At 40.1% G+C, this 16,367-nt stretch overlaps 1 protein-coding gene across 1 annotated transcript in view; it reads left to right on the top strand.

The window, feature by feature from the left end:
* slc1a7b (solute carrier family 1 member 7b) overlaps positions 1–16,367 on the top strand; it is a 42,697-nt gene that overhangs the window by 15,485 nt on the left and 10,845 nt on the right. Inside the window, exons 2-3 of the mRNA XM_038716813.1 lie at positions 261–340; positions 10,980–11,195. Of these exons, the coding sequence (XP_038572741.1) occupies positions 261–340; positions 10,980–11,195 (296 nt within the window). The remainder of the gene's footprint in view (positions 1–260; positions 341–10,979; positions 11,196–16,367) is intronic.

Raw genomic sequence — 16,367 nt, 5'->3', positions numbered from 1 at the left:
TGATTTCCAAGTTACCAAGTCGTGGCTCATTTATAGTCAATTTGTAAATTCGCTGATAAAGAAAAATAGATTCTTCACTCTTCCTTTCAATTTTATAATGTTGCAGTCATTGCGTTCATTTTCAGCTCGGGCACTGCTCCAGATATCCTAACAATGCCTTGTTCCTGTTTTTGAATAACATCAAGTTCCTTTCACTAGCTGTCTAATGCTCTTCAGAAAACTACCTGTGACCATTATTTCTTCTTCTCTCTCCCTGACAGGAGGTAAAGTACTTCCAGTTTCCCGGAGAGCTGCTGATGAGGATGCTGAAGATGCTGATTCTCCCACTCGTTGTGTCAAGGTACTGATGTCTGTCTCCTGCACTTCATTATTACCCTCACTGCTTTATCCCATTTACCCATTTGGTTTTTTTGGAGTTTTCCATGATATGTGTTCTGTGAGTTATTATACAATATGTAAGCCTAAGTGTACTTTCAAATACTGTAGGTACTGCAATGGTATGCTGAGAATTAGAGAGAAATCTGAGTCAAGGGAGAAGATATAAAGTGCACCAAAAAATACATTGTTCGAGTATTAGGTGCACACCTTTCAGGCCTCAGGAGTGACGGCACACATATAGAATGTGCTCCAACTCATATTAATGTTGGATCATAAAAATAATAAATGGAGATTATTATTATTATCAGTAATCATCAACCAAACTGCAGGAGTCAGACGTCAGAAGTCCACAGGCAGCAGGAACAATATCCACAGACTGATCAGCTAACAAGCACTGGGTCTAATGTCTGACTGTGGAAAAGAATCTAGCGAGCCTGAAAGGCCTAAGTGGTCTCTTTGGTATTCTTCAGTGTACGTGCTGCAATTTGACATTTATGAAGCGTGTCGAGGGGAGTGAGTATGTGTGAGAACTAGTATCAGAAGCCGGTGAGTCGGGTCGAGTTCCAGCAAAGGGGTTTGTAGTACTGAATGGTCTCAACAGCCAGTGCATCCAGCTATGGTAAGGGGAAACATGTATCAGTCGGTCACCACCCCAAAGCAGATCTGAGATTGTTTAGTTAATTTTGTTGCCAGCACTACAGCCACAGAAAGGGGAAACGTTAACAATAAGGTGATGTATGATTTTCAACTTGTGCTGCTGTTAGCCTGCTCATGCTTTTTCTCTTGAGCACCAAGTAAATTTCTTTAAGCTAATGTTACTGTAGGCAGTAGCGTTTTATAAAGTTTAAATTCAAACTGATGATGCAGGTCAAATACAAATTCAATTCAGTTCAGTTTTATTTATATAGCACCTAATCACAGCAACAGTTATCTCAGAGCGCTTTTCATAAAAGAGCAGGTCTAGACCGTACTCTGTTATGTTATTTACAGAAACCCAACAGTTCCCACCAAGAGCAAGCACTAGGCGACAGAGGTAGAAACCTCGAGCAGAACCATGGCTCAGGGGGGGGGCGGCCATCAGCCTCGACCAGTTGGGGGTGAGAGAGAGAGAGAGAGAGAGAGAGAGAGAGAGAGGGCAAGAGAGGAACAGAGAGACAGAGAGAGAGGTATGGAAGGAGAGAGGGGGGAGGCAGCCTACACAATATACACACACAGGTACAGACAGTAAATGTAATGTTGCAATAGACTGAATGAAAAATGGTACAGATATTTATAGTAGTGTTAATGATAATAATCGTAATGCTTAATGATTATAATAACAAAAGGACTAGTACCAACAATTGTAGCAGAGGGTGTCGAGCAGGAACATGGGGGCTGGCTCAGGACTCACCTGAGCCAGCCCCAACTATAAGCTTTATCAAAGAGGAAAGTCTTAAGCCTACTCTTAAATGTGGAGATGGTGTCTGCTTCCTGAACCCAAACTGGAACCTGGTTCCACAGGAGAGGAGCTTGATAGCTGAACGCTCTGGCTCCTAGTCTACTTTTGGAGACTCTAGGAACCACAAGTAACCCTGCAATCTGGGAGCGCAGTGCTCTAGTAGGGTAGTAAGGTACTATGAGTTCTTTAAGATAAGATGGTGCTTGACCATTAAGAGCTTTGTAGGTGAGAAGAAGGATTTTAAATTCTATTCTGAATTTTACAGGAAGCCAATGCAGAGAAGCTAAAACAGGAGAAATATGATCTCTTTTCCTGGTTCCTGTCAGAACACGTGCTGCAGCATTCTGGATCAGCTGTGTGAGAGTGTTAATGGACTTTTTCGAGCAGCATGATAATAAGGAATTGCAGTAATCCAGCCTAGAAGTAACAAATGCATGGACTAGTTTTTCTGCATCATTTTTAGACAGGATGTTCCTAATTTTTGCAATATTTCGTAGGTGAAAAAAGGCGGTCCTTGAAATTTGCTTAATGTGGGAGTTAAAGGACATGTCCTGATCAAAGATAACTCCAAGATTCCTCACAGTGGTGCTGGAGGCCAGGGTGATGCCATCCAGGGAAACTATATCTTTAGATAATGCATCACAGAGGTGCCTGGGTCCTAGAACAATTGCTTCAGTTTTATCTGAGTTTCACACATTTTACAGGTCATCCAGGTTTTAACATCCTGAAGGCACATTTGAAGTTTAGCTAACTGATGAGTTTCAGCTGGCTTGATTGATAGATATAATTGAGTATCATCTGCATAACAATGAATGTTTATGGAATGTTTCCTGATAATATTGCCTAAAGGAAGCATATATAAAGTGAAGAGGATTGGTCCGAGCACAGATCTTTGTGGAACTCCATGACTAACTTTGGCGTGCATGGAGGACTCATCGTTAACATGTACAAGCTGAAATCGATCTGATAAATAGGACTTAAACCAGCTTAGAGAGGTTCCTTTAATGCCAATGAAATATTCCACTCTCTGTAATAGGATCCGATGCTCAATGGTATCAAATACAGCGCTATATAATAATTTGTGACAGCTCCTACTGCACCATCTTCTGGATTTGGCAACATGTCCTCATACCTAAATAACAAAATAGGTAATTTGTCAATACCTCCAAAGCCACATATTACCGTTAGGTAGGTCACGTGACATAGGTCAGTAACACTATTAAACTTAAAACTCTAAATCACCCAACACTGACTTGGTTTTACATGAGACTCGAATGCTGGTCTCCTGTGTGACAGTCCTAGGTTTGACCCAATCAGCCCACTTCTTCCTTTGCTACCGTCATATGGCCACTACAATAAAAAGGAAATATGGGTCGTAATAAGCTGCTTGAACAAACAACATATACAGCTGTTTTTCTGGTGAGGACGGGCTGGGATTTTGAAAGCTACAATAGGCAACAGATAAAATATGAATGGTAAACGTTTAATAGTGTAACAGCCCTCAGAGGTTTTCCTTTTAAAGAGGTGGTATTATGCTTTTTGGTTTTCCCTCTCCTTTATTGAGTTATATATCTTTTTTGTGCATGTAACAGGTTTGCAAAGTGAAAAAGCCCAAAGTCCAGCCCAAAGGGAGTTCCCATCTCCCACAGAAAGCTCTGCTCTGAACCGCTTGAAAACAGCTTGTTTGTAGTCCAGGACTTCACTTCCTGTACTTGTGACATCACAATGAAAACACTTCATAAAGCTTGCCAAGCGGTTAGCGGGGTCAGGCACGCCCTCACGCCCTCAAACCAAGCTAGTATACTAAAATGTAAGGTGAAGACAAGACAGACTGCTGATTGGTCAGAGAGAATCGTTACTATTCACTGCATCATCATTGCGTGCGCCAGACAGAGGCCAGCAACAGAAAGTTTTATATATTACAGTTTTCGTAAGGAATTTCATCACTAAATCCACTTCTGAGAAGTTTTGAGGTGAGAAATCAGCTGTGTAGATTTCGAATATTGACAGTTTTACGAGAAGTGATGGCAGAACAAAAAATGTGCTTGAATATTGTCGGAGTTGAGGTGCTCCGCAAGTGGCTGCGGGGGAAGCCTGCGCCAACCCGCGTGAGGAGCGTGTGAGGCCGGCCAGCCACTCGCTCACAGTGCCCTCTGCTCCCGCCGTCACACAGAACGCTGCAGCAACAGCGGCAGAGGAAAACAAAGCTGGAAGGTTTTCATACCGCTGATGTGGAGTGCCATCACATCAGTGTATCGTCAGGACTAGTCTCACATGTTGCTGCTGGAATACACAAGTTTAATTTCATAAACAAGCATATGAACGCATGTTCAAGTGCGATGCGGTTATCTTTTCCGGGCTGCAGATTATAAACACCATGGCCTGTCAGCATTTATCAAACGTAATAAATAGTAGTATTTCACTCTAATATTTTTCAAACACAAAGTCTGTAAAGAAGCCAACTCAGATAGACCAGCAGCGGTTAGCAAGACCAAGATGAGAGAGATTCAGTGCAGCTGCACAGTGACTTAACATTAGCCGACATCAGACTTTGACAGGAGAAAACGTTGACACGAGAAAAGTTTAAGGTTACTTTACTGACTGCTGTTTCCAAAACTCACTCCAATTTCTCTTCCCGTGCCCAGAAAGATAGTCCCTCCTTATCCTCCCATCAACATGGTAAACACTGGATTTTACCTTTGATTTGTTTTTTCAATTCAATTCAATTTCAATTCAATTTTATTTATATAGCGCCAAATCACAACAACAGTTATCTCACAGCGCTTTTCATAAAAGAGCAGGTCTAGACCGTACTCTGTGATGATATTTACAGAAGCCCAACAGTTCCCACCAAGAGCAAGCACTAGGCGACAGAGGCAAGGAAAAACTTCCTTTTAAGAGGCAGAAACCTCGAGCAGAACCATGGCTCAGGGTGGGCGGCCATCTGCCTCGACCGGTTGGGAGAGAGAGAGAGAGAGAGAAAGAGAGAGAGAAAGAGAGTGAAGAGAGAGAGAGAGAGAAAGAGAGAGAGAGAGAGAGAGAGGGATGTAAGGAGAGAGAGAGGGGAGGGAGGCAGCCTACACAATATACACACAGAGGTACAGACAGCGAAGGTAATGTTGCTATAAACTAAATGAAAAATGGTACAGATATTTATAATAGTGTTAATGGTAACCATCGTAATGTTAATGATTATAATAACAATAAGACTAGCAACAATAGTCGTTGCAGTAGAGGGTGTCGAGCAGGAACACGGGGGCAGCAGGCGACCCGCAGCCACAGATCCAGGCTCCACAGCTCCAGAGCCAGAAAACCTGCAGGAAGTGATAGGAGGAGAGAGGAGAGGGACGAGAAAGCACAAGACTACCAGAAAGGGGAGAAGTTGTGTTAGTAACATGCAATAATGGGATAAGGTTGCATACAGAGGGAGAGAAAGTAGAGGAGAGAGGAGCTCAGTGCATCATGGGAAATCCCCCGGCAGTCTAGGCCTATAGCAGCATAACTAAGGGATGGTTCAGGACTACCTGAGCCAGCCCTAACTATAAGCTTTATCAAAGAGGAAAGTCTTAAGCCTACTCTTAAATGTGGAGATGGTGTCTGCCTCCTGAACCCAAACTGGAACCTGGTTCCACAGGAGAGGAGCTTGATAGCTGAACGCTCTGGCTCCTAGTCTACTTTTGGAGACTCTAGGAACCACAAGTAACCCTGCATTCTGGGAGCGCAGTGCTCTGGTGGGGTAGTAAGGTACTATGAGCTCTTTAAGATAAGATGGTGCCTGACCATTAAGAGCTTTGTAGGTAAGAAGAATGATTTTAAATTCTATTCTGGATTTTACTGGAAGCCAATGCAAAGAAGCTAAAACAGGAGAAATGTGATCTCTTTTCCTGGTTCCTGTCAGAACACGTGCTGCAGCATTCTGGATCAGCTGAAGAGTCTTAATGGACTTTTTCGAGCAGCCTGATAATAAGGAATTACAGTAATCCAGCCTAGAAGTAACAAATGCATGGACTAGTTTTTCTGCATCATTTTTAGACAGGATGTTCCTGATTTTCGCAATATTACGTAGGTGAAAAAAGGCGGTCCTTGAAATTTGCTTAATGTGGGACTTAAACGACATGTCCTGATCAAAGATAACTCCAAGATTCCTCACAGTGGTGCTGGAGGCCAAGGCGATGCCATCCAGGGAAACTATATCTTTAGATAATGCGTCACGGAGGTGCTTAGGCCCCAGAACAATAACTTCAGTTTTATCTGAGTTTAACATAGAAAATTACAGCTCATCCAGGTTTTAACATCCTGAAGGCACATTTGAAGTTTAGCTAACTGATGAGTTTCATCTGGCTTGATCGATAGATATAACTGAGTATCATCTGCATAACAATGAAAGCTTATGGAATGTTTCCTGATAATATTGCCTAAAGGAAGCATATATAAAGTGAAGAGGATTGGTCCAAGGACAGATCCTTGAGGAACTCCATGAGTAACTTTGGCGTGCATGGAGGACTCATCGTTAACATGTACAAACTGAAATCGATCTGATAAATAGGACTTAAACCAGCTTAGAGCGGTTCCTTTAATGCCAATGAAATATTCCAGTCTCTGCAATAGGATCTGATGGTCAATGGTATCAAATGCAGCACTAAGATCTAATAAAACCAGTACAGAGACAAGTCCTTTGTCTGATGCAATAAGGAGGTCATTAGTAATTTTCACCAGTGCTGTCTCTGTGCTATGATGAGCTCTAAATCCTGACTGAAAATCCTCAAATAAACTATTGCTCTGTAGAAAGTCACACAGCTGTTTAGCAACTGCTTTCTCCAGAACCTTAGAGAGAAATGGAAGGTTAGATATAGGTCTATAGTTTGATAAAACATCCGGATCAAGTTTGGGCTTTTTCAGAAGAGGTTTAATTACAGCTACTTTAAAGTACTGTGGTACATAGCCTGTTGATAAAGATAGATTGATCATATCTAGTATAGAGGTGCTGACTAAGGGTAAAACATCTTTAAGCAGCCTAGTCGGGATGGGGTCTAAGAGGCAGGTTGATGGTTTAGATGAAGAAATTATTGAAGTTAGTTGGTAAAGATTGAGGGAAGCAAAACAGTCTAAACATGTATCTGGTTCTACAGCTGTTTCTAAGGTTCCTGAGTTAAGAGATAAGTCGGTGCCAATTGAGGGCAGGTCTTGGTGAATTTTGTCTCTAATAGCTAGAATTTTATCATTAAAGAAGCTCATGAAATCGTAACTACTGAGAGCTATGGGAATACTTGGCTCAATAGAGCTGTGACTCTCTGTCAGCCTGGCTACAGTGCTGAAAAGAAACCTGGGGTTGTTCCTATTTTCCTCTATTAATGACGAGTAGTACGCTGCTCTGGCATTACGGAGGGCCTTCCTATAAGTTTTAAGACTATCTTGCCAAATTAAACGAGGATGCAAGGTTTCACAATGGTAACAACGTCCCGTTTCACGTAACCCTGTAGTTTTATTTAGAAATTGTAATGGACGTTGCGTATTTATGATCGCAAACTTGATCGGACGTTGCAGATGTAACGTTATTGTTGCTAACTTGATTACAGCCCTACACATCCAAGAACAACGCTAAGAGGTGTAAACCATTTTACATTTAAAAAGGGTCCAGCGACGCCTATGGATGTGCCATTGATTTTAACACTTTGAGGCGTGAAGTACTGTAATATGGCAAAACTGTATGTAACCAATTATAGAACCAATTATAGAAATGGCTTCTTACCTCTCAGTTTAAAGTTATGTAATAGAAAACGTTTAATAAACATAACATGGTCAAATGTACGTAGAGTACGGGAGGAGGGCAAGAATGGTGTCCTCTCCCTTTTAAATGAGCCAGAGACATAGTGACCTCATGCAAATATTGATTCAATTCTAGCATTTAACGTCTTAGACAGGTCCTGAGCTCAAAGTCATGTTAATGTATGAAGTAAAAAAGTATCTTCTCTGCCCCCGTAGTGTCAACCATCTGTCTGTGTAAAGGTCCCACCTATCTGTCTGCCCACGTCTGTTTGGAGAGAATGACCCTTTGATTATTACATCAGGTGACTGTTAAACAGACTTGTTAAAAACCTATTTCCAAAGTTAAAGGTCCAGTGTGTAATATGTCTGAGGATTGAGTGACAGAAATGTAATATAAGATCCATAACCATGTTTTCACTGGTGTATAAAGACCTTACATAATGAACCGTTATGTTTTTATTACCTTAGAATGAGACATTTATATCTACATAACCTTCAATGGACGTCGCCATGTTGCACTGCCATGTTTCTACAGTAGCCCAAAAAGGACAAACAGCTCTAAAGAGCGCACAGTGTAGATGCTTATCACTATGTTGAATAGTTACGTTTGAAGAGGAATAAGTAATAATATGCAGTCAGTAAATAAGTTTTGCATCGGAGCAATTTTTTTATCCATTAGATGGTGGGTGAGAATATAAGGCAAAATATTTGAACTAAATATTATGGTGTTAGGTCAGTTAGTAAAGCGCAGGACTCTCACCTAAAAGGTTGTGTGTTTGATCCCACTTTCCCCTCTTCACATGCTCACAATAAAGCATGTGCTGCAGTGTGTGTGTTCCGGTGTTTGATCCGCATCCATCAAGCTACGGACACTTTTTCATTCACCCAGTATCTCCAGTAATAAATATAATTTATTATATATTTGTCCTGTGTCAGCCACTGTAGCTATCCTCTGCTCTTTGAAGGCGGGGGGCGGTAGACTAGACAGCGCCAGATGAGGCTAAATCTTACACACTTAACCTTTAAATACGGTGAGTCCTGATAATCTAACAATCTAAAAAATATATTTCTCACAGTGTTAACTGAAGATGCTAGCCTACTCTTATATCCATCAATCATTTTAACTCAGCTCTCCTCCGGAATCAATGCCAGCTTTACAACCGCAGAGAAGCTAAGACTAAATATGAAACAATCACTGGGAAATTACTCTCTAAAACTGGGCCGCTTTGGCTCAGAAGAGCAGATCGTCCATTGAGTTCAACATTTGATCCCAGGTTCTTCTTGTCTACATGTGTCCTTGAGTAAGACACTGAACCCCAAATTGCTCCTCGTGGTTTGACCAGGGCTTGCTCTTTCACCATTTGTGTGTGTGTGTGTGAGTGTGTGAGTGTGACTGTGCATGAATGATTGAGAGCTCAACAGCGTGTGCTTGAAGGACCTGCAGATGCACATAATACATTCCGGTGAGTAACACTGAATGCAAACAGAAACTACAAGATAACTCCACAGGGCACATTATACAGTGAGGCTTAGAGCACTTTGGCATTAGAGGTAACCAGTAAAGTTTCATTAAAAAAATTAATGACACTCAATCTAGGGCTGGGTGTAAAATATATTACACAATTTTTTCCTTTGTTTGCTATTAAGGGGACATTTCTTTGATAAAAGATCTTAATTTTGTCAGAAATCATGTACCTTCATGAGAGTTTGTCAAACATCAGTCCCTGGATCCTCATCCCCTGGTGGCAAATATGAATGGCTGACACTTGATCTTGACTTTCTATTAAGGCTTGTGTGGATATACTGAACAGTGACATTGAGTTATACTCATAAAAATAATAATATAATAATGAAAGCCTAGTGCTTTAAAGATTACGGGATGCAGCTGACAATAAAGGGAATAGAGGGAACCGGAGATCACAGGTCATCTGGTTTGTAATTGAAATGCAAATTAACTGAAGTTTTGGTGCAAAACCTTCTTCATCAGAGTTGTTGCTATGAGGAAATTTAATTTGCACATTCCCTAAAGAATTTCTTGATGTTCTGTGTGCTCTAGTTTTCACCTCTACAGGGGTGAGTTAAGCCAGTTTTTACTTTAGGTGTCTTATAAAATTGCAGCAACATATCTGGCTCAACTTCCCCCAGGTCTCAAAATACCCCATCCCTGCCATTTTAATAAAATTGTGTCATCCAGCTATTGTAACTTCCTAAAGCACTACATATGTGTAACGTTTTCTCAAACCTGTCTGTAATTGTTCCGACATAAGAATCACAACAAAAATGATTTAGGTTCTTAAATGTGCTTATCACTTATTCCATGGGCCTTTCTCCATCACAGGATGAGTAAAATGGATGACTATTGGTCACACATTGGTGTGGTCACATGACCTATTTTGTCCATGGTTGTCGAGTAAAATGTATTGCATACAAGACTAAAAACTGTCTGAATTGTCAAAAATAAATTGACAAACCATCAGCATTTATGTACACTGCACTCAGATGAGCTTATGATATGGTTCTCTATCTTTTTTTCTTAAACTATGTTTGTTGTGTTGGATAAAAACACAATAATGGCACAGCTGCTTCGAGCATGTACTGCATTCATCACTGTGTGCGCCCAGCATTCTGTCCCTGACTGAAGGCAGTGGGGGATTAAGCACTGATCCTTCCATCCCGACAAACACCCCTAACACTGATGTGATGCCAGCTTGGCTGTGATTAAAAGTCTGTGGTTACTGGTAGATCCTCTGGTGGTTACTAGTTATTGATGTATAAATGTAACATGCAGGCCTGAGTCTGAAAACATTATACTTTCTCTCCAACACATTTCAAGCTATGTGAATAAATGCAATGTGAGGATGGATGTTTGAACTTGGTCTTCAGTTGCAAAGAATGGTAGTGAGATTGCTTTCTCAATGGAAATGTCCAAGTTTTATGTTTGAGGTTTTCAGATTGATCGAAAGACTACATACCCCGTTATAGGTTAAGAATGTTGGCCAAGGTTTCAGCCTAGTAAAACCATTACAAAGCACCTGGAATTCTAAACATACGTGGTTTTTACACCTCCCAACATCGTCAACATAAGTTGTATACATTTTGAATTGTAAGGCCAGGGACTAATGTGTGCCCAGTTGCAGACATGGAGGAAGTTTAAAGGTAAAAAATCACAGAGGTTTATATGACACTACTGCTGCAAGATGTGCAATGATGAGCTTCAGGTGGAGAATTTCCATGCGTGGGCAGGCAGGCATTAGCAGGGTGAATAGACAAACAAGGCGGACAATGGAGCACTCTTGTTTATTTTTTAATTGCATTAACACATTCACTAAATCATGGTTCAACATGTATTATGAAAACAAAGAAACCATCAGTCTAACTTGGATGTTTCCTCTTCCAGTTTGATGTCAGGACTGGCAGCCCTCGACGCCAAGTGTTCCAGTCGGCTTGGTCTGATCACAGTGTCTTATTACCTGTGGACCACCTTTGTGGCCGTGATAGTGGGGATCATCATGGTCTCTATCATCCACCCAGGCGGTGCGGCCCAGAAAGAGGACTCTGAGGACAGCGGCAAGCCTATCATGAGTTCTGCTGATGCTCTGCTGGACCTCATCCGGTAAGACCATCATAACATCCATCTGACTATAAATTTGCAGAATGGCAAGTTTATTTATATAGCACATTTCAGCAGCAAGATGATTTAAAGTGCTTCACACAAAACATCAAACGATTTGAGACAAAGTGCAAAAGAAACACACAACAAAAGGAGATTTGAATACATTTATAAAAAGTAGTCAAAGAGCTAAGAGAATAGAAAATAAAATAGAAGCTAAAATAGAATAATACAAAAATAAAATATACTTCTTTAATAAAAGGCAGCAAGCATGCAGTTTTCTGGGAGTTTGTTCCAGATACATGGTGCATAAAAACTGAATGCTGCTTCTCCATGTTTAATTTTGACACTGGGGACACAAAGCAGACTTGATCCCAGACCACCTGAGAGGTCTGGATGATTCATAACGTAGCAGAAGATCACAAATGTGTTTTGGCCCTAAACCATTCAGTGCTTTATAAACTGCAGCATTTTAAAATCAATTCTTTGACAGACAAAAAGCCAATGTACAGACCTCAGAAATGGAGTGACGTGATCCACTTGTTTGGTTTCAGTGAGGACTCGAGCAGCAGCGTTCTGAATCAGCTGCAGCTGTCTGATAAATTTTTAGGGAGACCTGAATATATCAAGGATTTATGCTTTATTTATTCTTAAGGTGATAGTAGGCTGACTTTGTAATCATCTTAATGTGGCTGTTGAAATTCATGCCTGAGTCCATGACTACACCAAGATTTCTGTCTTGGTCTGTGGTTTTTAACATTGCTGATTGAAGCTGGGTACGGACTTTTAATCATTATATTTTGCTCCATAAAGTACCTCAGTTAAGTCTAATTGGAGAACATTCTGGCACATCCAATCATTGATTTGTTCAGTACAATTACTCAGGGCTTGTATTGGACCACAGTCCTGGTGATGTAAAAATGTGTTATCTGCATAATTATGGTAACATAATTAGTTGTTTTCCCTAATTATCTATAGACACACAGTTGTCCCTGCCCTTTAGGAAACAGAACAGTTTAGTACCGTGCAAGAAAGTCCCTCACAGGTTTTCAATCAGTCTAGAAGTCTTTATCATGTGAAGTGTTCCATTAATCAGTGACTTCAGGAAATGCATTGTTAGGTCTGTGGTCTGAAATAGGTCTTTCAAACTCCATGCCCCTAGTATATAATGAAATCCATGGTGTCAAAGCCTAAACTGAGATAAGTTATCAACATCAATTATTTTCTCTGACGTAGTCACTGCCCTGCAGAGCCACTGAGAACACTATACAACTGGTTTCATAGGCTAGGAGTAGTGCTCCTCGTGACGAGTAAACTAAACCTCATGTGAGTTCCGCTTAAGGGCACTGCATGATTGAGCTCGATCAACCCAAATATTTGTATCCCCACGTCCAACAAATGAACACAAATCAGATGTTGCTGAATTTTCATATCTGTGCACAGACGCAAACTCTAAAAGGATGAGAAAGTTGACGTGTTTGCAAACCAAAATCCTGTAGGACGTCTGGGGGCAATTTTTTCTGTGCACTCGCAGTATGCCCTTTTATATCGGGATATATAAAACAACAATTGAACATGTATGCAAACAAATTTGGGTGGGGGGTTTGGGGGTCCTCCCCCTGGAAAATGGTCTGTTTTCCAATAAGAAATGTGCAATTTCATATCATTTTGGAAAATAATTATTACCATATCTGTGTACAAAAATGTTGTAAAAGCTAGAGCAGATTATAAATAAACAACTTGCAAAAGAAGTCTACTGGGGAGGAATTTTAACCATTAGATCTGGTAAGTCATTTAGTTAGTTTTGATGCTCTCCACATTTTAAATTGGGTTATTAATGTTTGCCTTTTGTGTCATAATTTACTGTTTTTTACATTAATTGGTAAAAATTTACATAAACATTTTCCGTAATTTTGTATAATTACGACACATTTCATTAGTACAAAGAAATGTCTCCTCATTCGCTTCAAAGGTTACTAGTTTGTTACTAAGCTCAGCTCCTCCATTGTCACCACCACCCTTTCTTTTCCTAACAACCAGAAAACTGAAATACAGTTTAAGGATCAGGATGTACAGGACATAGTTTTACAACGTTTAGTCCAAGTTGTACCTGAGGTTCTCAACCCTGGACCAGTAAGTAACGTTAGTAATGACATGCAGCTAATTAATGTTACTTCTTATAAATAATGTAGCTTAAATAGCTCACTTACAGAGCAGCCAAAAAACGTTCTGTTAGTTTTCCTGCTCAGCTTCCAGACTGGAGTCTGAAGCACAGTGGAGATGTTTGCTGTTGTTCACTGCCTTCCAGCGGCGTACGGTAGTAACAACGGCCCCAGTGTAGGCTGTTATGATGGGCCCTTGGGCTACACCGCCGAAGCACACGCAAACAACACTGCGTTTGTGTCTAAAAGGGAACACTGTATTGGCAAATGTATGTGCCTTATTTCCTCATTTTGCCATTTACTGATATTATGCAGTATACCTCATTTAAGCTCCTATATTTCCATATTACATATTAAATTCAACACATGGCCAGCTACAGCGCACACATCCACACAATTAAACAGGTAGGCCTACTCAGCTCCACTGAGCTAAAAAAACTATTAACATAGGCTTAATACTTTTTAAAACCTTTACTCAATTAGGAGTTTATTGATGGTGGGAAAGAGGTTACCATAAAGTTAGGGTGTACTCACACAAGGCTGTACCGTGCCTGAGTATGTTTAACCCCCAAAGTCGGTTCATTTGACCAGTGATCGCTCCACGCCGTGCCTGTGCACAGTACGCTGGACTCCACTTGAAGAGGTGGGCTTGTGCACAGTAGGTACTAGAGCACGAAACTCAGACATAAATAGATGGTTGTGTCTCCAGTGATTACAAAATCTCATTCATCACTATAATTCATTGATCAATAATGACAAATACTGCTTCTTATCACAAATAAGTATTATGTTTGCAGTTTTTTATTTCTTATTTTAAAGGGCTTGTTATGTGTTGGTACACCAAATATTTAATTTAAAGACATATTATGCCTATTAATTGACCACACCTCAACACCTCTTTCTTCTCTTGTTGTAAATATAGCATTTTTGGTGGGTGTAGAAAAACACCAAATTTAAAATGAATTATTTCTGTCCTTGTCTGACATCCCCACACCCATGAAAATAAAAAATATGTAAAAGTGTAGCTTTATTTTAAACAACAATTTATCACTGTCATGCCATGTGTAACTTTTAGGTTATGTCTTTGGTTTGGATGAAGTTGAGTAATGAGTGTTAAAACACTTATCAGGTAATTTAGGCAAAACCAGAAAGATACTGCAGGTGTGCACCTCTGCTCAGTTTGTTTGGCAGTGAGAGTGATTTCTATGCAACTGAAATAGAGTCATTTCAAAACTGGCCATATTTGTGACTTATCTTGTGTTGAATTCTAATCCAATTTCCATCTATGTTTTGTCAGCATTATTTCCCAAGTGATTATTAATACTGCTCAGTGTTTTACTTTCTTACTGATCCATGTTGCTAAATATGACAAGAAACAATCTGTGTTCTTACACTATGTAGAGCTCAGTAGAAATACATTTCATTATACATACAAATAATTGTATGCTTTGCACATGATGGCACAATCATCCATCCATCCATCGTCAGCCGCTTATCCTGCGTTCAAGGTAACCGGGGGGCTGGAGCCAATCCCAGCTTACATCGGGACAGGTCGCCAGTATGGCACAATCATAATATCAGGAATTATTTGTTAGAAAAGTTTGACCAAACAGTGGAGTATCTAATTTATGAGGACATTAATTGCTGACTGGCCCCTACAGTGGATGTAGAGGATACTTTGTGATACTTGTGACCACAATTACTACTTAGTGACCATGGAATTAGAGTGTAGCCTCTTTGTTTTATTTTATTTGATTAGAAGGTAAAACATACCATTGAAGTACTGTTACTGTCACACCTCATTCCCATGTTCACAAAAAATAACTTCTCACTAAGTAATAACACCTTTCTAGAGCAGACGTCATCCTCACAGCATCCTAGTTTTTCAAACTGTGTGGATTTGCCACAAATCCTGAGGAAGGATTAAAAACATTGGTTGTCTTAAGCTTTTTGGTTCCCATATTTAGGGATGACTTCATTGTTGACTACAAAAATTTAATCTTCTTAAATAGAAGATGTTACTCAGTTTCTCAGACCCAGTACTAGTAAACAGGACTATTAATGGTCACCTGTCATAAATTGTGTCTCTGCAGTATTTTTTTTGGTAGTCTAATCCTAGCATTTTATTTCATTCTGTTGGTTGAATAATAGGGTGAGTCCAGGACATTAATCAGACAGTGCTGAGCTGTGTAGGCAGGCTGAATAGATCAGCAGGTGGCCTTAAGAATGCAGTCAGTATAAACTTTAACGGTGGTTCAGCTGCTTCAAAAAGCATGTTTGGAAGTGTAATTATAAAGCTGATCACAAAAAAAACCAACCCAACACGTTGTCAAGACTACATTGAAAAATTGTCACCTTACATAGGTGATACTGTATGGCAAACCTGCCTGTTTACACATTAAGCAAACTAGGAGCAACATTAGTGTTCATTTGGGGTCATGTTTCCAACCACTTGATTAATGTTAGTCTAATATTCTTACTTTCTTTCAATAAAGTGAGGAGCAGAGAGAAATGGTCTGTTTAGGCCATTATTGTCAGACCGGATATAGCTTATCCTACTTTATACATCCCTCTTGCTCCAAACAGCAGGGTGTCTGGTGGGTAGAGTGCAGTGGATGGTTTTAAAAATGACTGGTTGGAAAGCAACTCCATAGTTATGTGGGATTAAAAGTTTAGGTTGGGCAACTACAGGTATTTGGATGATTGTTAGAACGAGGTTTTGGTCTTGGTTAAATAAACCAAATTTGGATATACTGTCTCACAGCAGAAACCCGTCAGCTACAGTATATGTTTCAGTCAAATGAACCCCAAAGAAGCCATAAATTGCAGAATATAATATCTGCAATAAGTAAATAAGTAGGAACATGATGTGAGGTCAAGTCTGCCGAGTAGGCACTTGAAAGTTCTGTATTGCACTACTTCAGCAACTGCAGTCAAATGGACCAGCAAGAGTACAATTTATTTCATGATCTGGTTTGTTTAGGCAGGAGGGTAAATGTCACTGGATTGTATC

The sequence above is a fragment of the Micropterus salmoides genome, unplaced genomic scaffold (assembly GCF_014851395.1).
Source record: "Micropterus salmoides isolate LMB-PRFRI ecotype aquatic unplaced genomic scaffold, ASM1485139v1 Ms_hic_scaffold_13, whole genome shotgun sequence".
In the NCBI taxonomy this organism is placed as follows: Eukaryota; Metazoa; Chordata; class Actinopteri; order Centrarchiformes; family Centrarchidae; genus Micropterus; species Micropterus salmoides.
Note: the sequence above shows the minus strand (reverse complement) of the source record. Positions and strands in the feature narration are given on the sequence as shown.